The 25,212-nt window shown below is 35.4% G+C and overlaps 1 protein-coding gene across 4 annotated transcripts in view; it reads right to left on the reverse strand.

Annotated features, from left to right (window-relative positions):
* The window catches only part of cntn3a.2 (contactin 3a, tandem duplicate 2), an 80,144-nt gene that overhangs the window by 16,515 nt on the left and 38,417 nt on the right, over window positions 1-25,212 (reverse strand). For all 4 annotated transcript variants that reach the window (XR_009268917.1, XM_058764258.1, XM_058764259.1 and 1 more), the window contains 10 exons: window positions 23,804-23,896; window positions 22,999-23,202; window positions 21,534-21,636; window positions 20,839-21,023; window positions 16,986-17,122; window positions 16,651-16,780; window positions 11,690-11,840; window positions 9,745-9,872; window positions 7,218-7,387; window positions 490-607 (listed from right to left, as the gene is read on the reverse strand). Coding sequence is in view for 3 of the 4 variants with exons in the window: in XM_058764258.1 (XP_058620241.1) it covers window positions 490-607; window positions 7,218-7,387; window positions 9,745-9,872; window positions 11,690-11,840; window positions 16,651-16,780; window positions 16,986-17,122; window positions 20,839-21,023; window positions 21,534-21,636; window positions 22,999-23,202; window positions 23,804-23,896 (1,419 nt within the window). In the remaining variant the exon portion in view is untranslated. The remainder of the gene's footprint in view (window positions 1-489; window positions 608-7,217; window positions 7,388-9,744; window positions 9,873-11,689; window positions 11,841-16,650; window positions 16,781-16,985; window positions 17,123-20,838; window positions 21,024-21,533; window positions 21,637-22,998; window positions 23,203-23,803; window positions 23,897-25,212) is intronic.

The following is a 25,212-nucleotide window of genomic DNA, read 5'->3' on the forward strand; positions in this document are numbered from 1 at the left end:
TAGCTGACTGTAATGCTTGTTACTATTTTTAGTCATTTTAAGTCATCTCAAAGCCCTCTTGGAAGTTTGCTGAGACCCTCAAGTGGATGTTTGAGAAGCATGCAGATCCTTAAAAAAGTGATTTTATTTGGTCACTACAGCCAGCTTTTACATGCATTTTGTGCTTGCTGAGCGCTAATTTTATACCCTGCTTCTACACTGTTATAAAGCATTATTATAGGCTCTGGCAGTAAAAGTTGGCATGTCAATCTAATTTCAATTGAAAGATATTGATCCCGCTAAATCTAATTTGTAACCTTTGATAAACAGCTTTGATACGTTCCTCTAATTACCTCTAATGGAACATGTAATAACAGATCAATTCAACAGACAGATACATTTCCTTGGCAAAGCAAGCAAAGCATTTGAGTGTCCTTCTATCAGGTTTTCCTTCCAAATCCAAACCCTGCATTTGAAGCTCCCCCAGATGCCTGGCCGTTGCTCTCTTACCTTTCACGATTAAAATAGCCGCCGCTGATAAACTCTCGACATCCGTGTCGACCACACAGACATACTTTCCGGCATGTTTCAGCTGTATATTCCGTATCATCAAATCTCCAGATGTACTCTAAAGATATAAACACACACATACGCATTACAATCCACTCTATCAACTGGGGCTTTAAAGCGACAGGAAGATGTGTGAGTTGTTTGCTATATTTGCCGGCAAGTGATTCAGTAAGTGTAGACACCCTGCTGGGTTTGGGAATGAAAATGTGGCCCAACTCCACAGCTAATGGATGACTTTTGGCAAAGGCTGTTTGCTGCTACGTTTGAAACGTCCGTCATGGATAAACATTCCCTCTGGCCAAGCCTTAGGCTCCTTCAGCACTGCACAGAATCCAGCTACCAAACTCACTCGCTAATTGGCTAATTAGAGCTTAATCACATTTAAGAGGTAGTGTGATTGGATTCAGTGTGCCGAAACCCTGAGATACGAAACCGTACAAGTGATGCATACTAAATCCACATGCGACAATTAAATGCCTTTGTTAATCTAATAAAGATCAAGAAAGTTGTTCATAAGAGTGGAGGTGAACTTTAAAAGCGCTTTGTCAAGGGAATCGATGAAGTACTGTGAAAACAGGTGAAGTAATAAAGATATTTCCAATTATATTCATCATGATACATGTAATTAACAAGTAAAAAGAGCATCAGAATCCTCATATAGTATAAAGTCATAATCATAACGAGGACCTTAATTATTGTAAAGTACTTTCTGATAAACTAATTTTTTATTCTTAAAATGAAAATTAGGACTGTCAACTGATTAAAACTTTGAATCATATTAATTGACATGCTGATTAATTGTATGCATCAATATATGCTGAGAAAAGAATCCAATTTAATTCAAAGACCGAAAGCACTGAACAGACAATTTTTAAAAGAACAGACAACTTTGAAAAACTCAAGACTCCAGCATTTTGTTTCACTCCATTGCTCTCCATTTAGATCATTTTAAACATAAGCATTTATGTATGCATTAAATTAACATTCTATAACAAAAGCCCTAATAAGAAAATATATTTGCGTGACTTGCACTACTGTTCTAAAGTTTGAGGTCTGTAAGATTGTTTTATATATTTAAATAAAGGAATACTTTCACATAGTAAGGATACATTCAACTGATCAACAGAAACAAAGACATTTATATTTCAAATAAATGCTGTTCTATGGAACTTTCTATTCCTTAAAGGGATAGTTCACCCAAAAATGAAAATTCTGTCATTAATTACTCACCCTCATGTCGTTTCAAACCCGTAAGACTTTCGTTCATCTTCGGAACACAAATTAAGATATTTTTGATGGATTCTGAGAGCTGTCTGACCCTGCATAGACAGCAATGCAACTGAAATGTTCCCAAGTCCAGAAATGTAGCAAGGAGATCGGTAAAATAATCCATGTGACATCAGCGGTTCAACCGTAATTTTACGAAGCTACGAGAATACTTTTTGTACGCAAAAGAAAAAAAAAAGACTTTATTCAACAATTTGTTTCCTCTGCATCACCCTAGCGCCATTTTGGAAAATATCCACTGGACTTAAACAACGTATGCTGTTCTGTGTCAGCTGCGTCACATCGGATATGTTTCGGATCAAATCACAACAACGTAGGAAACATATCCGGCATGACGCAGCTGACACAGAACAGCATACGTTGTTTACGGCCAGCGGATATTCTCCAAAATGGCGCTAGGTTTTTTTTAGAATTTTCATTTTCACTCATCCTCATGACGTTCCAAACCCGTTAGACCTTTGTTCATCTTCGGAACACAAATTAAGATATTTTTGATGCATTCCGAGAGCTCTCTCGAAACGTAGAGAGGAGATCGTTAAAATAATCCATGTGTTTCAATCGTAATTTTACGAAACTATGAGAACACTTTGTGCACAAAGAAAACAAAAATAATGATTTTATTCAACAATTCGTCACCCTATAGCACCATTTTGGAGAGTATAACATACGTAAACAACGTATGAAACGTATGTACGTGGATACGTTGTTTATGTTCAGATCAAAGTGGAAACAACGTAAACAGCATATCTGTGACACAGAACAGCATATGTTGTTTACGTATGCGATACTCTCCAAAATGGTGCTATAGGGTGACGCAGAGGAGACGAATTGTTGAATAAAGTCGTTATTTTTGTTTTCTTTGCACAAAACGTTTTCTCCTAGTTTTGTAAATTACGATTGAACCACTGCTACGTTTCCGAGCCTTGATCGTGTAAGGATCCTTGTTGTCTATGGGAAGGTCAGAGAGCTCTCGGAATGCATCAAAAATATCTTAATTTGTGTTCCGAAGATGAATGAAGGTTTGGAATGTCATGAGGGTGAGTAATAAATGACAGAATTTTCATATTTGGGTGAACTATCCCTTTAAAAAATCCAGAAAAAATCATCATGATTTCCTTAAAAATTGTTTTCAACATCAATAATAAGAAGAAATGTTTCCGGATTATCAAATCAAAGCATATTAGAATGATTTATTAAGGATCATGTGACACTGAAGACTGGAGTAATGATGCTGAAAATTCAGTTTTTTGCATCACAGGAATGAATTACATTTTAAATTAGATTAACATAGAAAACAGCTATTTTAAATTATAATAAAATTTCATAATTTGACTGTATTTTTGATCAAATAAATGCAGCCTTGGTGAGCATATGGTATAGCATCTCAATAAATTAGAATGTTGTGGAAAAGTAAATTTATTTCAGTAATTCAACTCAAATTGTGAAACTCGTGTCTTAAATAAATTCAATACACACAGACTGAAGTAGTTTAAGTCTTTGGTTCTTTTAATTGTGATGATTTTGGCTCACATTTAACAAAAACCCACCAATTCACTATCTCAAGTGAATTGTTGGCCTTCTGGAAAGTATGTTACTGTATATGTACTCAATACTTGGTAGGGGCTCCTTTCGCTTTAATTACTGCCTCAATTCGGCATGGCATGGAGGTGATCAGTTTGTGGCACTGCTGAGGTGGTATGGAAGCCCAGGTTTCTTTGACAGTGGCCTTCAGCGCATCTGCATTTTTTTTGGTCTCTTGTTTTTCATTTTCCTCTTGACAATGGGGTTCAGGTCTGGTGAGTTTGCTGGCCAGTCAAGCACACCAACACTATGGTCATTTAACCAACTTTTGGTGCTTTTGGCAGTGTGGGAAGGTGGGAAGGTAAAATTTCCTGGTAAACAGGTGCAGTGACTTTGGTTTTCAAAAAAACACAATGGACCAACACCAGCAGATGACATTGCACCCCAAATCATCACAGACTGTGGAAACTTAACACTGGACTTCAAGCAACTTGGGCCATGAGCTTCTCCACCCTTCCTCCAGACTCTACGACCTTGGTTTCCAAATGAAATACAAAACTTGCTCTCATCTGAAAAGAGGACTTTGGACCACTGGGCAACAGTCCAGTTCTTTTTCTCCTTAGCCCAGGTAAGACGCCTCTGATGTTGTCAGTGGTTCAGGAGAGGCTTAACAAGAGGAATACGACAACTGTAGCCAAATTCCTTGACACGTCTGTGTGTGGTGGCTCTTGATGCCTTGACCCCAGCCTCAGTCCATTCCTTGTGAAGTTCACCCAAATTCTTGAATCGATTTTGCTTGACAATCCTCATAAGGCTGCGGTTCTCTCGGTTGGTTGTGCATCTTTTTCTTCCACACTTTTTTCTTCCACTCAACTTTCTGTTAACATGCTTGGATACAGCACTCTGTGAACAGCCAGCTTCTTTGGTAATGAATGTTTGTGGCTTACCCTCCTTGTGAAGGGTGTCAATGATTGTCTTCTGGACAACTGTCAGATCAGCAGTCTTCCCCATGATTTTGTAGCCTAGTGAACCAAACTGAGAGACCATTTTGAAGGCTCAGGAAACCTTTGCAGGTGTTTTGAGTTGATTAGCTGATTGGCATGTCACCATATTCTAATTTGTTGAGATGTTGAATTGGTGGGTTAAAAGAACCAAAGACTTAAACTACTTCAGTCTGTGTGCATTGAATTTATTTAATACACAAGTTTCACAATTTGAGTTGAATTACTGAAATAAATTAACTTTTCCACGACATTCTAATTTATTGAGATGCACCTGTAGTGTAGGTGATCAAATGAAATGAGTGAAACAATTCTCAGGGAATACTTGGCAGTTGTTTCACTTTTCATGTGATATTTCAGTGCAAAAACTCACCTAGTTCACAACCGGCATCACTTTTGTGGGTGATTTTTTTGTTGTTACCTGATTTGCATAATTCTCTTAATAAGTGAATAAGTCGCTAAAACCATGCAGACAGCAGATAAAAATAAATAGCACGATCAGTGGGTGCATTTAATTCTTACTTTATTCACCCATCTGTCAAAAATCTTCAGTTTGCTAAAATGGATCCTTTATTGCCATTGTTTATAGACACCGATTCGCCTGGATGTTGATATTGTCTGTGCAGCACTGAAGACTTTGGCACGGACAACTTCACTAATTTAATAAAAAGCGCTTAGATTTCAAATCAATTAAATTACATGAGATAAGATGTATGCTCTTATCTGAAGGGGAGATTGTGGATGGCAAACAAGAGGTAAATCTGCGATTTCAGCAGTAAGGATATTAGGCTACAAATTTAGTTTCATTATGGAAATGAATTCATCCAAGCTGTGAACTTCATGCTGATAATCCTACAAGACGGGTGGCATCGGAGAATTCATAAGAACTGGAATATAATTACTGATAAGAATCACTGGCTTAAATTGAAGATGAGAGCACTTCCTATGTGTGTGTCCCAAATGTTGAAAACCTTCACATTTTCTGTTCACATTTATGATGGAATTACCATAATTATATAAAAGTCAAAATTTATTTTATTTTGCTGTTGCTTTCCACAGAAAACAAACTCATTTAATTCTCTAAAATATGCAACCTTATTTGAAAAATAAGTCATCTTTTTGATGGCTTTCGGGTGGTGATTAATGAATCTGTTTAAGGATTGCTCAGTTGAGTCATGCACATCCAATATTGACCAGTCAGTTCTCATTAGGGCATTCTCTCAGTCTTTAAAGTCATTACTATTTCTAGAAAGGCGTCATTACATCCCAGAGAAAAGCAATCTGAGATGAGATCTGACCATTCAACAGCCATATGAGGATATTACACTTGAGATCCTTGAAGGCAATACTTTGATGGATTGATTTTTATTCTGTGAAGAGGAGGGAAAAGAGCTCAAAGTGAACGTAGTGGGCTGCTAAGCAGTGGAAGGAACAGCTAAAAACCTCAAAAAGAGAGTGATGAATTGATCCCTGCCAAGTCTTCCACATTTTAACAGTAGGTCTGGCTCAGAGTATAATAGCAGTATACAGCAAACTGGATATACTCCTTCAGAAGCTGACATTTGCTGAGTATAATGAGTATAATAAATGTATTTGCTGTAACAGCTGTACGGTACCAAGACATTAAAGGTACACTCAGTATTTTACACAAAGAAATGCATAGTACTTTTTTTTATAAATCTGTTTAAAATCATTTGTACTCACATACATTATGATGCAGACTCCAGTCATATGATCAGCCAAATAAAAGGTCCAATTCTTGCTATTAAAAACCATTAATACAAATTTTGCCTCAATAAACTCCTAATTAATAGTTAGTAAGATAGATGTTAAGTTTAGGTATTGGGGAATTAGGGATGTAGAATATGGTCATGCAGAATATGTGCTTTATAAGTACTAATAAACAGCCATTATGTTAATAATAGGCATGCTAATATGCAACTAGTTAATAGAGAATTGGTCCCTATACTAAAGTGTTACCAAAGTTTCCAACATAAGAAAAAAATTACTGGGAGGATTTTCTTTAAACCCCATTGTAAATAACATTACCTGCTTGGCAGAAAGGGTTGCCAGGTTTTGATAACAAATCCCGCCCAATTGCAACTCAAAATTATCCCAAAAATTGTTTTTTTTCGAGGGGGTCCCCCGGTAAAAAACGCTTTCCAGGTTCTAAAATACACGTTATTGGGGTCGCTTCAACCCGCGGACATGAAAAAGAACCCGCGGCAACAGTGATAAAGTAGCCAAATTCCACGCGAAAACCGTGGACTTGGCAACACTGTGACGGATAGTAATTTCTACAATGGACGCGACCACTGTCGCAACGCGACCACAACAGCTTTAAGTTGTCTAATTTGGCACGGTCTCCCTGCTGCACTAACAGTAGTAAGGCTTTCCTCTATGTATATCTATCCTTACAAGTACAATTTTAGCTGTATTATTTGTGTCCCCTTCAAAAATTGTTATGTTTATTGTCCCCCCAACTGTTAGATGAAATTTACGCCCCTGTTTGCAGTTAAGAACCACAGTTTTTGATTGAACATTGTCAAAATGATTTTTGCTCAAGCAAGCAAGGCCTACAATCAATCAGTTCCAAAAAGAAATACAAAAATTGATAACTGAAAGAAAACAAATTGACAAAAAGACTGAATACAAGATTTGGTGATAATACAGCATTATGATAGGTTTATAAGCAATTTTTGACTGGGAAATCCAAATTAGGTAATGGATAATCAAGAAACTGCTTGGTGAAGATGAAATGCTAGATATTTATTGAAAATCTTTTCACAGTTCTATGGCATGCTAAACAGTATAGAACAGAATATAGACAGCAAGAATATCCAACAACATATGACTTACCCCACCCACATGCTCATAATGTTGGTCTAGTTTATTGAGGAGCTGCCCATTGAAGGCCCAGGAGAATGAAACATCCAGAGCAGGATCACAGGAGATCTGGCAGGGCAATACGATGCTCTCCCCAACAATGATCTCCATGTCCACTGGACCCTGGGTGATTTGTGTGGGATCTGCTCCAAATCACACATAAACTTGATTCATTTAAATGAATAATACATCTAAATATATACATACAGTATAAATAAACTCTAAACCACAGAATTAAAAGAGCCATATTTTTAACCAGAAAACCATGACATTTGTGCAAAACCTGAAATCAATGCTCCAGTTACAAAAGCCAGGCCAACCGACTGTAAGATTTAGATTAAAATCAGCAGCAGACAAAGGTAGGAGACTGTGTTCTTATCAATGAATGAACTACTAATCCCATGATGAAGCACCGCGATGTATTTCCACAGACTGCTACAGAGGCATATTAACAACCTTGGAGCTCACAGCAGGTCTGTCTTGAAAGGTTTATACAATATCACTAAAAACCAATTTCTCTAAGGTGGAAATGAATGGGATTTTTACTTCTATCCACTAGGTAGGACACTGCAGCTTTGTCTACTGTATAAGGAAAAAGGCTTAGTAGTCTCTTGCTCGTTCTCTCTGTTTTTGATGTAGACTTATTTAATGCCACAGAAACGAGCAGATAACACACTATTTATACACACACACACACACACACACACTGTATAAGAAAACAAATAGGGTCAATGATTTTAATGATTAGTTACAATAAATGTTCTGAAAAAAAAAAAAAATTATAGTGTAACGAACTTCATGAATTACAAATGATCGAGGAAAATTCAATTTCTATTCAACTGATATGACCCCTTTAATGACATCAATGTTTTTAAAAGTGCCCAGTTGCTTAATGCGGAATTTCAGATTCATATTCAAATCTGCTGGCGCGGAATCTGCTGTAAAAGACTGCGATGTTGTAATCTCAGCAAAACCCAGAGTGCAAATGCAGCATTGTATATTTTTCTCTCTAAATTGTGCACGCTCAACCTATAACCTACACCCTCACACACTCCATTAGTGTAATCCAGGGTAATTGCAATGCCATAAGCGGAGCGTGAAAACGGGTAATTACAACAACACACAAAAAGCCACTGTATTCCATCCCTGTTGAGTTGAGCTGAGAGAAAAAAACAAAATCTGCCAGTTGGAGAGCTGAACCGCTCAACCCATCGCATTACACTAGAGGAGCATGTAAGCCCCAGAAAGCAATCAAACAACTTTCCTTTCAGAATGCATTATAAAAACAGAATGAACTACATGAAACAAAAATCCTCTAATTGGCAGAACACCTTTGTATATACTCCTCTGGATGAATCTATTTGTTGCTTTTGTTCTGCTGTTGTAAGTCACTTTGGATAAATGCACCTACTAAATGCATGAATGTAAATGTTGTTCTGGGGTAACTATCAGGTCAAGATAGCATATTTCACTCAAAACAATTCTCATTTACTTGTGTTTTCCCAAACTTATGTGATTTTCTTTATTCTCTTAAACACAAATATGATATTTGAAGAACATTTCAGCTGTTTTGTTTATGCAATTAAAATCAATGGGGTCCAACAGTTTCAAGCTCCAAAAAGGACATAAAGGTAGTGTAAAAGTAATCCATACAACATCAGTGGAGTAATGTTTAAAGTTTTCTCAAGTGATCAAATAAGTCAATCAATTTTTTTTTTTTTGTAACACATTTTGAATTAGGTTTTATTTAAGTATTTGCTTTTTTTGTTTTAATTGTAGTTCATGTTTTGATAGTTTTGTTGTATTTTTTATTATTATTATTATTAAAATATGTCTACAGTTTTTATTTATTTTTCAGTTTATTTATTATTGCTTTAGAAACTAGCTGAAGGAAAATATGTTTTTTGTATAGCGATTACGTTTTTTTGTATGCAGGTGATTTTATTTTATTTATTTTAAATAACTTATTTTTTATGGTTTTAGTTTTAGTTAACTATATTAACCCTGCATCGCATTAATAACATGAAATCTCATTGGTTCTTACATGTCTTACAGTCATGTGACTGAACATAATGTCATAACACAAAAAACAGTGAGGTTTGATGTTATTCACACCTTTCCATATTTTATTTGTTTTTTCTTTTGAAAGTATCATAAACGCTACCTTTATGTCCTTTTTGGAGCTTGAAACTGATAGACCCCGTTGACTTCTATTGTATGAACAAAAACAGTTGAGACATGCTTTAAAATATCTTTGTGTTCCACAGAAGAAAGAATAATTTGCAACAACCTGATGTAGAGTAAATGACAGAATTTTCATTTTTGGATTATGAAGAAACTGTCATGATTTTGATTAATTGTGCAGCCCTATCAAGCACACAATTGCCTGTGAAGCCTCCAGAATTTGGAGAAAAATCAGCACTTCCCACAGTTGAACGACAGTCTAAAATAACATCCATCTGCAGAAAAAGCAGCGTAATACTGTTACAGTAATCCATACCTGTGACCAGCAGTCTTCCTGTAGTGCTGGCTGCACCAAACTGGTTTCTAGCCAAGCAAGCGTAGTTTCCCCCGTCCATCTTGGTCACATTTGTAATTCTAAGTGTTCCATCAGGGAGCAAAGTTATCCTAAAGGAGAGAAGCACAATCCTCTCAAATCAAATTTAAACTTGGTTAACTCATAATGGAGCTAGATTCCGAGTACAAATGTGTTTTATCTTTCGGGAACAGTAGAAATGTAGTAAGAAGAACATAATGTGTCTATACAATGGCACATAAATCTCTGTACATTGGACACTCTCCATGGCTCGGTGCATGCAGCTGTCCGAGAGCCAATGAAGCTGAGGAGTGTGCGTTCACACGAAACAGTCATTCAAACGTAAAGCCAAACGTAAAAGGCTGCATCGCTCAATCTACCGCACCATCATTTGAATTAGACCACCTTCCAACACTTCATGACTATTTCTACAATTTTAACATACTCTTTAACAGGCTCTTAAGAAATACAAACCTTATTTTCTCATGCACATGTGAAGTGCCTATAATTTGAAGCGCTTTCAATTTCATTTACAGTAATTGTTATTTACTTGTAACTGCAATCTATGACTCTTTAACCCCTTAAAACTCTGTATAACACGCCTCTTGCACTGTTGCTGGTGTTTTGTCTTGGCTTTGTGGGTGGGGGTAATTTTAGTTCTACAATATGTAGTTATACCAGTAATTAAAAAAATTGCATGACTGAATTAAAAGAAAAATGTTTTTTGGCTTGTAAGCTAATCAATATATTTTAATAGAAAGGGTTGTGACTTATTTTATATAATTATATGTAGGTTCTAATTTGACATTTAGATATTCACTATCATTCAAAAGTTTGGGGCCGGTATGATTTTTTAAAATGTTTTTGAAAAAGTGTCCTTTGCTTAAGGTTGCATTTATTTGATAAAAAATACAATAATTATGTTTGAAATATTATTACAATTTAAAAAAGTATTTTCTATCTGAATATATTTCAAGTTGTAATTTATTCATGTGATGTAAAGCTGAATTTTCAGCATCATTATACTTTCGTGTCTTCAGTGTCACATGTTCCTTCAGAAATCAATCTAATATGATGATCTGCTACTCAAGAAACATTTCTTATTATTGTCAATGGTTGTGCTGCTTATTTTTTTGTGTCCTTGCTCAAGAAAAGTATTAATTTCTTTTAAAAAGTATTACTGAAACCAAAACTTTGAACAGTAGTCTATATTATTCTTGAGATCTAAAGGAATTAGCATTTTATACACCCAAAAACTCCTTAGTAACGTTAATATATACTAAGGCAATGCTATTTGGATAAATAGGCCCCCGGCCTTCCTTATATAACAACAGCTATTCACAATATATCATCCAGAGTACCAGATAGCAAATGCTGTAGTACTGGAATGTTAATGTTGTAATGCACAATTCCCCGGCAATGCGCTTACAGTTAAATTGGACTTGGGATGTCTCACCGAATGCTCTCAAAACAAACAACTGTGGCTTAATGCAAATCTATTGTTTTCCCACAGTACTTCTGCACCCTTGACAGGATTCTCCCCATACTATTTAATCCAACTTCATTATAAAAAGAGCCAAGGTTGCGATCCGCCGTGCTTCCTCAAGTGGCCTCCTACCAGGAATCATTTCATACTTGACAGACTCAACCCAAAATGCCGAGCGACCTCCTGCCGGCCCAGCCTAATGGCCTGCTTCATAATTCATGAGTGTTATGGTCAGTGAGCTACCACAATTGGCAATGCAGCTTCCTTTTGATAACTGTTCAGTTGCAGGCTGTGCACAGATAGTGTGAACATAGCAGGGCTGCTGGGGTGAAGCCTTGAATGAATAGATGGCCAGAAAGAAGGAATAAGAGGAATTAAGGACAAGAATACAAAGAAAAGAGAGAAAAAAGATTGTATCCGTACCTCTCTGAGCTCTGAACTGGTTCGTTGCCTTTCCTCCACATGCTGATGGCTGTGGGAAAAGCCTGCGGCCTGCACTCCATGGTGACTGTGCTGCCCGTCTTGGCTTTAAGCAGAGCTCTGAGAGGGCTTCTAGAAAAGTCTGGGGGCGAGGCTGTGGAAAAACACAGGGCCGAGAGAGTCAAACTGCCACCTCAGGCAGGGATGCCCTGTGTGCATTATTGTAAACGGACAGCTGCATTCTGTTTGTGTTTGTGTGTGCTGCTGATGTAGGACCACTTAAGCATTTTCTCTTAAAGGAACAGTTCGATGCAAATTCTGGAGGGACTTCACTTGTACGCTATCTGTTGTTTTAGCGCTTCACTAAAGGAATTATGCAAATCAGGTAAGAAAATTAGTGATGAATGCAATTTGCGCAGTCCAGCTCCCCTTTGTGCGGGTAGTTTTAAGCACTAGGTTATGCAAGATGCAGTTCACTACCATAATCTGACCAGTCTTTATTGAGACCACCAAAAAAAAAAATCATACTTTTGGGATATATATATATATATATATATATATATATATATACTGTATAGGCCTACACACATACATATACATATATACACACACACACACATATATATATATATATATATATATATATATATATATATATATATATATATATATATATATATATATATATACATATAACAAAAAGAAAACAAGTAGATAGAATAGAAAAAGTGTATTTTTAAAATACTATTTTAAAGCTAGTTTATTTTGCATTAATGTGTCTTCTTGAAGTGGCATTCAATGAATGGGTTTTTAACTGAGCTAATTTGGTGTATCTGATGTATTCGACATATTAAAACAGTTTAACAAATTAATAAATATTAACTCTTTTCTACATTCATAATAATAAGAAATATTAGATGAGCAACACATTTTTGAATGAAAATTCAGTTTCTGCATCACAGAAAACAAATTACATTGTAAAATATATGAAAAAGAAAACCATTATTTTACATTGTAATAATATTTCACAATATTACTGTTTTACTGTAATACTGATCCAGGGTTAATACAGTTAACTTAAAATAAACCCATTAAAAACATTTTCATTACTTGAAATAAATAAGTGTTGACTAAATTATTTAATTACAGCTAGTTTCCAAGGCAACATTTCTCATTTTCATTTAGCTTAACTTGTACTAAATGATTATGTACTAAAATAATTAACTGAACCTGGAATTTTAAATGACTAAAAAACTACTTAGACATACTTAAAAACAACAAAAACTAATATTAAAATTACCACAAAGGCAGAAAAAAATAAAACAATAAATAAAAGTCAAAATATTAACAAAAAACTATAATAGTACCTCAATGATACTGAAATAACACTGGTTTGGTCAAATAAATTCAGCCTTGGTAAGTGCAAGCGATTTATACTTAAAAAAAATAAAATAATACAAATCTTACCGACCCCAAACTTTTGAAATTATTTCATTTGATTTTTTCTGTTGATTTTTTCTTTGTCTCTATAAAAAATAACAACATTCAAGTCATTTTTGAATAAACTATCCCTTTAAAAACGTATAGTATAAAACCCTAAACATGTTTAAGGATGACTGATATTACACAGTCAGATGACACCAGTGTTTATATAAGTTGTCCAGCTTTTAAAGTAGCCCTTACATGAAAGACATTTTCCGATAGCGATGACGCAACGCTAAAAGACCAGCACTAATTGGGTCTAATGTGTCTCCTCTGCCGAGAAGCAGCGCTTATCCAATGCTGCGAATGGGAAAGCTGCTTATGCACTGTCATAGCGAACACGCTGTGGCCTAAAGCATTGTTAAATAGCATCTCTATTACCTAATTAGCCCGTGGAGGGTTGCTGGCTCCTACACAAACATCATTAGACAAGACCAGTGAAGGAATTGGCTGCAGTCAGAAAGCAGAGGTGTCCTTAATGACCTCCACCCACTTTCCACCATTTTTCTCTCTCTTTCTCCATCTCTGTATGAACCGATGACAAAGATCTTTCTCTGGTCTTTGTCACTGTCTACTCGAAGGTTTTTCAACCAGTGAACCCCTCAGTTGTGGCTTTGTCATGTTGTCAACAGAGCGGCCACAGTTCGTCATCTCCCACCAGCCAATCAATAGTGGATTAACATTACTGAAAGTCACAGTGCCACGCCACCCCACTCTAAATGTTGCAAAATCAATGTTCTTATGGGAAATGTTGAAAAGAGGGCAGCTCCTTGGTGTGTGAGCCCATTTCAAGAGTTTATTTGCCTGTAAAAACCTCAGCGCACACCAGTGGATGAGAGCTGTGTTCTGATATTCATAATCGGTCACACTGCAGTTTCAACCTTTTTTTTTGCAAACTGCAATAGTCACTTCTTTGTAGTGCCAATTGAACCAGTGACTCAGAGCTACATTTAAAAGTACTGACTCAAAGTCTACTCACCATCATTTTTATTTAAAAAAAAAAAAAAACACTCAAGCACACTGTAAAATTATGTAAAAAAGGAAAAAGGTGCTCTAGTCTTAGATTACTCTGTCTACTCTAATCTGGTAACAGACACCTAAATGCTATTATAAGTGTTCTCAATGTTACTTGTTAAAAGCTTGCAAATTAAGTGTTGCTTTGTTTACAATTATTTTCCCGCAAATGAGAAATGTGTGTTTATACAGGTATTCAAGCAGTCTCAATAACAATAGTACGATAAACAACAATAGTATGAAAAAAAAACAATTTATTACTGGGAGTTTCATGATGAAATATAAATCAAATACAAATTTTGTTATTTCAATATTTTTTCAAATGTTAATATTTTTAATATTTGTCCACCTGCCAGAGAAATAAAAAAGGCTTTACCTAATTATTAAAATAACTATAAATAAAAATATTTAGAGTAATATACAATAGCATCATAATAGCATTACATCTGCCAGTCTTAATTCACTCTAATCTAGTATACATTTTAATATTTATTAATATTTCTCCAGCTGCTTTACCTACATTAAAATAAAAATATGCATCATGTAGCATCACATCTGCCAGTCTTAATGAACTCTATCTACTCTATAGGAGACCAAGACTAAAACATTATGATGATATTATTTACATTATTTTATAAGCTGGTATCATTTTTAAGAAATATTATTATTATTAGTAAATGAAAAATGTACAATGTATAATAAACGTAATGTAATGCTTATACAGCCATTCAAACAGTCTCTTTCATTGTTGAAACAACAGTATGAAAAAAAATCATATTTTATTGCAGGCAGCTGAATGGCAGTAAAAACGAAACGAAACAAAACAAAATGAAAAGAAACAAAACAAAACAAAACGAAAAGAAACAAAACAAATATTTTATTTCAATATTTTTTACAAATTTTAATATTTTTAAAACTTCTCCAACTGCTTTACCTACATTAAAATAACAATATCCATATAGCATCACATCTGCCAGTCTTAATTCACTCTATGTACTCTAGTTTTTAATGTAATACTTATACAGCCATTCAAACAGTCTCTTTCATTGTTGAAATGATAGTATGAAAAAAATCACAATTTATTGCAGGCAACTGAATGGCAGTCAAAACAAAACAATAATTGGCAAAAATTATAATTTTATTATAAAATATTTTAGTTTATATACCAGAGGTTGACCGATTCATCGATTTTGCAGATTAATCGGCACTGATAGTTGATTGTCACAACTATCGGTATTGCTGGAGTGGCTGAGAAGGGTCCGGCCTCTAGAGGCGGAAATCACTGACAGCACGTGTTGTTTATTTTGACACGTGACACTACGCGCTGCACAGAGCGGGAAACTCCAGACTCGCATTTAAATACAGCCGACAGAAAAGCCTGCCGCGGAACAGAGCGCCATTCACATAGTTTTCTATTAAATTACATTATATTTGTCCCAAATTGTTGTGAATGTACATAATGACTTCACCCTAGGCTATAAATTATGTCTTTCTGTGGCTCTAATAAAGTCTGTATGCTTCATATAGAGAGCTCTAATACAGATCGCGTGTTCTCTTTCCTCTTGCTCTGTTTTTTTAAACACCGAACTTCAAACTCATTTATGCCACATTGTTCATTCTTGAAGCAAACTTATGTCCGTTTGGTGATTAAATAAATTGTTTTAGACCGCTACTTGATTTGAACGCAAAGCGTCTGGCGTGTGTTTGTGATACCTCCGAGTTCTCCTAGACGCAGCGCTGCGCTTTTGCCCGGTGTGTGACTAACTTTTTTTTTTTTTTGATTAGATAATTATCAAGTGTTAAAAAATAAAAGCAAATAAAGTGTTTGAGTACACATACAATATCCATATGTATGTAATTTTAATGCTATGGCCTTGTGTAGAGCATGGCTGTTGAAATTAAATGGTAATACTTAACAATAAGAGTCCATTCGTAGCATTAATGAAAACTGTAGAAGTATTGTTCCTTGTTAGAGTTTGTTCATTTCAACATTCACTATTAGCTACTAATAGGCTACATTTTTAAATTTTAAAGTTTCTTCTTTTAACATTAGCAAACTATGAAATAACTTTAATGATCAATATAGTAAATAATATTAATATTTTTTATTCATTTACAAAGTATGGTTCAGTACTGCTGCTGCTTTTTTTTTTTTTTTTTAAATAGTAAAGCACTAGCTCTCTTTCAGTATCTATTTTGAAAACTATCGGTTGATTAATCGGTATCGGCCAGTGTGGTCCAACCTAGCTATTGGTATCGGTAAAATCCACTATCGGTAGACCTCTATTATATACATTAATTTATGATTTTAGTTTCTAGAAAGATTTTAAATGTTATACTGCACATGCAACCAAAAAGCAGTGTAATGAAATGTTGTATAAATGTTTTGTGTCTGCTGGGATTGTGTTGCAGAGTGAACAAAGGCACAAGATAATTGGAAATGAGAAGGGTACAGGAGGTTCTCTTACCTAACACCACCAATTCAGCACCAAAATAAATGATTCCATGTTTGTTCTCAGCGACACACTGATACATGCCAGCATCTGAGAGGTTTACGGAGCTGATTGTCAGGGCTCCGTTCTCTATCTGGATCCTGTCCTGTGAAACAGAGGAACAGCAATGAAAAGAATTTTAAAATAGCTGTGCATTCAACTCTAACAACAGCGGCAGAGATTTAAGCATTATATAATCAATACAACTTTCTCATATACATTTGACAGAGCTCCCCTGCTGAGGTTTGACCCAAGAATGTTTGCACTGCCAACCCAGTCTTTTCACGACTACACCATTGCTTGAATTTTACCTCGGCTGCCAGTAATTCTCCATTCTTCAGCCAGCTGTATGAAGGCTTGGGCTTCCCATTGGCCTTACACTCCCAGAACAATCTCTCTTCGATCGACAAAGCATTGTCTCGCATCGTCTGAACCCACTGAGGCTTTGCTGAAGAGACAAAAGTCAATCATTTTTATGAATTAATTCATCAGTCATTCTTTATATATTATTTTTATGTTGTTGAATCACAAAGATGTTTTTATGGTATTTGTTTTCAGATCATGTTGTCAACAGAGAGGCCACAGTTTCTCATCTTTCCACATTTTATGCTCACCAAGGCTGCATTTATTTGTTTAGAAATACAGCAAAAACAGTAATATTGTGAAATATTATTGCAATTAAAAATAACTAATATTTTAAAATCTAATTTATTCATGTGATGCAAAGCTGAATCATTACTCCAGTCTTCAGTGTCACATGATCCTTCAGAAATCATTCTAATATGCTGACTTGCTTCTCAAAAACATTTATTATTAGTATCAATGCTGAAAACAGTTGTGCTGCTTAATGTTTTTGTGGAAACTGAGACACTTGTTTTTTTCTTTAAATGAATAAAAAGTTCAAAAGAATAGCATTAGAAATATATAATGTTATAATATTATTAGAAATAATTTGTGATATTATAACTGCATATCACCTTCATCGGTTTAATGTGTCCTTGCTAAATAAAATAATAATAATACAATATTACAGATAAATTGTAATGTATAAACATCACAATATTGATTGATAGGTTGACACTGAATATTTTTTAATTCTATATGTTAGTTAATGTCTTAAGAAAACATTATATTAGTTATGAAAAAAACTAACTTTATTTATATTGTTATCTTCTTTGCATTTCTCCTCTCAAGTTTGCCTCCTTGTCTAATAAACACAGCATTGTGTATTACGATTATTGTTGGCTCTTTGACAGATTGCTTTGTTCCTCTTTTGTCTGTTAAAAGCATCTGTTAAATGCATAAATAAATAGTACCACGTCTTCCAGTCTTAATGAAAACATAATTGTTAAGGCAAGCACTGTCAACATTGATTACTGCTTAGTTATTTATTTTCTTATTGTATTTCTAAATTAATTATTTTCTTACGATAAAGACTTCCAGTTGAGGGCCATATTTACCGACTAGAAAATCAGAGAGACTTGGGCTTGTGCTCTAGTAACATGCTGCTAGCAGTTACAAAAAACCTCCAACTGTACAATGATTTTAAGGTTTGGCTTTGCTGAAACATGGACACTCTTTTATTCGATTAATTGGAAGCACAAAATGTCAATAAGCACTTGATCTATCCGTCTTCCTGCCGACTGAAAAGGTGACAGGTTTCCATTCATGTCCCTGATTCTGTCTAGCTTCACAATTGAAACGTCAAGCACGGTTCTATAACGTGTCACTCTCCTCATGTTCTGCGTTGTTGATTCCCACCAATCACACAAGATCTGTGCAAGCATGCCTATAGATGAACCATCAATCACCATTCCTGCTAACAACGCTTGCAGGTTTTGTGGCAACTAAGCACTTAACTGATCGATCGGAGTCATGCACTGATTGACTCATCAAGAAAACTGATCAGCTTTGGTTTTCCAAGAATTAATTAAACCCAAACATCTATGAAACAAAAGAGCTGACCAACCTCGCAACTGTTATCAGTTCTTCTTTTCTACGCTCTGGCTTTTTTTTTCATACTGCATTATACAAAGACGCTTGCACTCTGACAGCACTGGGAAGAAAAGCTTTCATGTTTTTGTATCGTTTGTGGAGGCCGGGTCTTTTCAGAAGAAGGTCAGAGTTGCACCTACCCCTCTAACCTTCTCAATAAGTCATACACAAACCTTGGGAATGAACAAACTCGTATTCACAATAACAGCATTTCATCTGGGAACTTAGAAGTGGTGGGTACACAAATGTGAGTGAAAGGAACACCTTTGAAATCCCAGCTGTCTAATGCAATAGCGCTGTGCTGATTTGCTCTACGGTTTTGTTTGTATTGTATTTCACTAATGGGTTCCTTGCAAGTAGTTTTCTTATTTGTAATATATATCCATTTATTTGAATCAATAACACCACATGTGAAAGGTCTTCGTACCTATTGAGTAGCTGTTCTGCTATCAATTATCATGAGAAACGTGCTATTTTTATCTTGCTATTCAATAATTTTTAAGCACGCTATGGCTGGTAATTCTGCACATAGTCAGTGATCTCCACATCATTAGGTCGAGGCCTGTTCTTCTTATTATTGTGTCGATGGAAAATGACAGAGCCAAGGAGGTAATGATTCTCACATGCTTGCTTCTAGTGCCTAATAGTCCTTTGAGTCATGTCTCGCCTCCAAATATGGGCTCACAAGTGCTTAAGATCCAGATAGACCTGCAATTTGTCCATATTTAAGCGATATCCCTTTGAGCCAGACTTTGGTGTCAGATTTGGAACAGAATCTTTATCTTATAAAACTAAAGCAAAATAGTTAATAAATTGGAGAGTGAAATGGCAAAGATAATAAGAGCTGACCTAATTGCAGCATCTGAATTGCTAATAATGAGCAGCACTATTAACTAAAATACAATGATAATGAATAACACACCAGAGGTGAAATAATGATTCTGTCTTGCAAATATCCATCTATTCATCCGTCCGTCCATCCATCCATCATAAAGCAAATATCTATCTATCCATTATAAAGCAAATATCTATCCATCCATCATAAAGCAAACATCTATCCATCCATCATAAAGCAAATATATATCCATCCATCCATCATAAAGCAAACATCTATCTATCCTTTAAAAAGCAAATATCTATCTATCCATCATAAAACAAATATCTATACATCCATCATAAAGCAAACATCTATCTATCCTTTAAAAAGCAAATATCTATCTATCCATCATAAAACAAATATCTATCTATCTATCTATCTATCTATCTATCTATCTATCTATCTATCTATCTATCTATCTATCTATCGATCTATCTATCTATCTATCTATCAGCAAAAATTGCTATTTATCAATCTACGATTTGGCTCTATAAAACTGTAACTTCTGCCATTTGACACCTTTTTGGATCAACGAAAGTGTCTGAAATTAGCATTTAGCACTGCTGAGTCTTGGCACGATGCAACATCACGCTGCCAAATCCATTACATGAGCTCTGTTCATTTTGGTCTTTACTATGCAGTTATAGAAACTATAAGAAAGTCCAGACAGGGCAGAAAGCAATCAGAAAGCAATTCACTGCAATTGAGAAATGACTGAACTGGCAGGGTTCCTCATGGTAAATGCTGGCAAGAATCTGAATCGTTATGACAACAATAATATCCATTAAGTGCGTTTTAAATTATTAGCAAGCATTAATTTCAATGACAGAGAAAACGATATGGCAAAGACGACCGGCTTCTGCAAATCCCACTAATATCCAGTCATTGTGTAACAGTACTTTGAAATAATGACACAAATGCGAACAAAATAATATAATACGATGAATAAAACAATCATGTGTATCTACATGTGTAAAACAGCGCCACTTACACAATGTACAATTTTTGTCAGTTGCAGAATGTTCCTGGCAACTTATTACCACACTTTCAGATCAATTTTTACAGTAGTATTTGTGCAATGTCAAAGGAAGATTAAACCATTTATGTGATTAGGTAAATCACAATGCAGTGGAAAACTACCTAGTCTAGGATTTCATTGTAAAACTCTGAATACAGCGATTTATTGCAAGAAACTGCTATGACATTTTGCAAAATCCGGGTCATTTTTATGGCAAAAATTAATCATACCATGTGCACTGAATATAAAAGTACTATGAGTGAAATAATCATACCATGGAAAGACAGTCGTCCTTGCACTGTGTTCTTTCCCATCTTGTTCTCAGCCACACATTCATAGCCTCCGGCATCCTCCTGCTGGAAACTGGGAATCTCCAGAACTACATTTGAGTTCTTCATCTTCACCTTGCTGGGAAACGGCACTCCATTCGCTCTCCTCCACGTTATCTCTGGAACTGGGCTGAATGTATGAAAAACTATGGTGAGTAATCTTGCAAAAGAGAAAAATGAAAAAGCTACATAGAGAGAAAAAAGAAGGAAAGAACACAGAGAGAGAGAGAGAGAGAGAGAAACAGAAAAGATGAAGATAAAGAACAGAAATTTTGTATAATATCATTATATTGTAGATTACTGTCGTTCCTCCTCATATCTCAGCTCTAACATACTAAATGAGTTACATTTCCTCATAAGACACCATCTCATTTCTTTTTGCAAGGAATACGTATATGGCTCATCCGCTAATGGGATCAATTGAGAGAGAAAAATTGCCTCAAGGCAAAAAATAGACTGTTATATGGTATTTCCCAAACAGATTTTGACAAGCATGTTTAAAAGGTGGCGAGAAGTGGTGGAAAAAGGCCAAGTTGAAAAACACATTAAGCTCAGTGACAGAGTACCATTAAAAGTCAGGGTAGCTGTAAAGGAAGGAAGCGGCATCAGTAACTACAAAAGGGTGAGGAATCACACTTACTTCCCCAAAGCAAAACACTCCAGTGTCACAACTGATCCCTTTGCAGCTGGAACCATGTCAGAGAAATGAACCTCTATTTTCGGCTCATATTCACCCATTACACCTATAAAGTAAAAACAAAACAAAACTGATTCTATAATGAAAACATTCATTTATGTATAATAGTAGAAAACACATTATACGATAGCTACCAAAGAGTGTTAGTAGGTGAACAGCTTTTTTTCCCTGTGAACAAGCAGCTAAAACAATGGCAACAAATTTTTCATACCATCATCTGGAGTCTGACACAACGTGGAGAGGTGTGGTGTTTGCTGCAGTTTTTACAGTGTCGGTAAATATTTTATCCAGCCATTGTTTGTGTTTACTTTATGGCAAAGTATATTTAGGACTGTGAAAGCGTTTCTTGAGAGTAAGCAGGGTTGTCTACGAAGCTCTGACTTCTAAAAAACACTGTCTAAAACTAATTTACACTGTCTTGTTATGTTAAAAAAGTGTTTGCATGGTTAACATGCTGTCAAGTCGACACCAGAAAGTGTTTTCGGTGTTGCTTTCAAATCCTAAGCAAAATAAATTAGTGTTAAATTTAAAGTCCAAATACAAAGACAGAGATATAAATCAACTATTCATCTACATTATTCAATACATTTAGTAAACCATTGCTACCAAGTGCCAACCAATGTTATTATACTAGCATTTCTGTTTTTGTTGATTTTAATACTATTCTCAAATATACGTTTTTGTCTTAGTTTGTTGAGCAATGGTTTTATTTGCTGTAGTTACTTATCAGACCTTAGCGCATTTTATATTATTAGTAGTAAACATTACTACCAGCCAAAAAAATGCTTGATTGACTAATATTTATATTTTATATATATACTGTATATCAGTCATGTATCAGGTAAAAAAAAAAATTACTAGCCTGGTGGTAATATTGTAAAGGTCTACTCAGAGGGTTTATGAAGTTAATCAAATTAGTGAAATCTAATATGGAACTAATTTAAGATCCTGCTACTTCATTTATTAAAAAGAAAAAAAAAATAACCCGACATACTGTATATTTGTTTATGCCACCTTGAGAATTGAACCCAAGCCCAAAAAAAAAAAAAAATATTAAGTTGCTGTTAGCCCATGCTAGACACATAATTTATCTAATGTTGCATAAGAACATGTTAACTATTTAGTTTGAGCACTTGAAGTGTTTCATATTTAATATTACTTGGGCAGAGTTGTGTGTTAATGAAGTTTTCACTTTATTATGTTACTGGATATACTACATTAAAGCTCTTTATTTGTTTAATTTTATATGTACGTGGTGGAAGATGGAGCTGGTTGGACCTCCTACAGCAAGTGCTCTGACACAATTCAACCCAACCTGATGCTTAACTGCATCAACAGGTCAATCAAACCCTTTAGTGCTATGCTATGATTCAGCTTCTGCCTACTAAATTGCTCACTGGATATTTACCATCGGTTCGTAGTACCAGAGGGGTCGGGGAGCTGAGGACTTTGCCTTTAGTGATGCGGTTTATCACCACGCATGTGTAGTTACCCACATCTGAGGGCTCGACTTTGGCGATGTAAAGGTTTCCCGTCTCCTGAGAGACAAAGCGACGATTGTCTTGCTGAACAAAGTAAGGGTACTCATTGAAGACCCATGCAAATGAGAGATCTGGAAAAGAGATGGGGAACAAAACATATATAATTAAAACAAATCAACTAGGCTAGCCAAACACTCCTGGGAACATAAATGAGAAATTCTTTGTAATTTCTGTTATAATCATTAGGGCACCGATAACACTTTTCTTTTCCAATAGCACTTCTGAAATCTGACCCAGGTGTATCTAAAATGATCATAGGGTAATTAGAAGCCAAAGCTGTGTTAAACGCATCTTTATAAAACACTAAAAAGAAAGTCAAACCAAACAATATTAAAAAATAAAAAATACTCTGACATAGGTGTCAGGTGTAGATTTAAAGATCAAATGAATGAACTCACACACTTACTTGAAAGCCATTAAGCCCTTCAAATTTGTAAAACTTTTTAGAGGCCACAAGGTGCAAAAACAAAACAAAACAACATAATTTGTTAAAGTGTTTAAATTCTATGGTCTCTAAAAATGATTTTAGACAAAGCATGCAAGGTCTTCCCATTCAAAAAACATTTCTTGGAGCACACTGATAAAAGTCAGAACTCTATATTTCACACGTGTACAGCATATTTATGCTAGACTAGACTATAAACCAAAAAAGTAACACTATAAATGCCTTACCTCCTGCATATGATGGTGTACCACAAAGTAAAACAACCCCCTGGCCTTCTCGCACAGAGACAGCACTTCTTGTTTGAGTTTTTAAATTCAAGTCTGAAAGGCATGAAAAAAAAAGAGAAAAAAGATACAGCAGTGCTAGACATAAGCATGAAATGAAAATACCTTTAGAGATTATTTCTTTTATCCCAGCTTAACATTCCAACAGGCATATCAATTGATATCAATTTGACATCCAATGTTAGTTAAGACTTGATCAAGATGCTGTCCCAGCAGGCACCTTGATATCAAGTGATATCAATTTGACATCTAATTTTAGTCAAGATTTGATCAAGATGCTGTATAACATCATTTTAAGGTCAGTTTGGACAGCAATTTCTTCCAGTGGTATTTGGGTGAAAATATGAAGTTAATGCTCACACTGAAATTGGTTTAATGTATATGCAGGTCAAAGTGTTTGACATTCGGTTTACATCAAATCAGTGTCAAGGTTTAGATGTCAAATTGATGTCACATGATGACATTACAATGACATCAATGATTTGTGTGTTTGATTGATATTTATTACATAATATAAATTCTTTGTCAGCCTGATTAAGTAGCATTATTTCTTAAACTAGGTCTCGGACTTCTTTGATTCGCCACATCTCCTTTTGAAGCGTGTCCCAAAATCAAACTGATGTCAGAAACTTGATGTCCATTTCATATCCACACATTCATATCCTTTCTAATGCCCATTCCATGACAAAGCTTTCTCTGCTGTTTAAAACCACACCTGTAGATGGCGCTATGCTAGTAGTGACAGGGGAGACTCTTCTTCAAAAGCACTGACAATCCTAAAACGAACCATGACCTTGTGTCCAGCTCATGTTCTGTCACTCTCAGGTGGGTACATGTCATGTCATGTAAAACAAGCTTTGGTGGCTTCGGTAACTTTCAACACTTACAAGAATGTGTTTCAATAAACAACACATTCTCACTCCCAGCTCGTCACATATTGACGCTTCATCAGCAACCTTTGGCGTCACTTTCTGACGCACAGGGTACCCCTTTAACGTAATTTTTTGACATGTCGGGTAATAATTTGACGTGTATGGTAACAACTAGAATAATCAGGAGCCAGTTCTCAGCTCCACACACACAGGAACTCAAACCAACCACTTCACTTACAGATAGACCTATGGACTACAGACCTGTCTCTCTCCTTCCTTTCATAGCAAAACACTTGAACGAGTTGTTTTCAAGCAGGTATCGTCATTTCTTTCACAGAATAACCAACTGGACGCTAACCAATCAGGTTTCAGAAGTGGACATTCAACTGAGACTGCGCTAGTGTCAGTCGCGGATTGCAAAAGCTGATTCCAGATCATCAGTTCTCATTCTGCTGGATCTATCTGCCGCTTTTGACATTG

Source organism: Onychostoma macrolepis, chromosome 23, assembly GCF_012432095.1.
Source record: "Onychostoma macrolepis isolate SWU-2019 chromosome 23, ASM1243209v1, whole genome shotgun sequence".
Taxonomy (NCBI): Eukaryota; Metazoa; Chordata; class Actinopteri; order Cypriniformes; family Cyprinidae; genus Onychostoma; species Onychostoma macrolepis.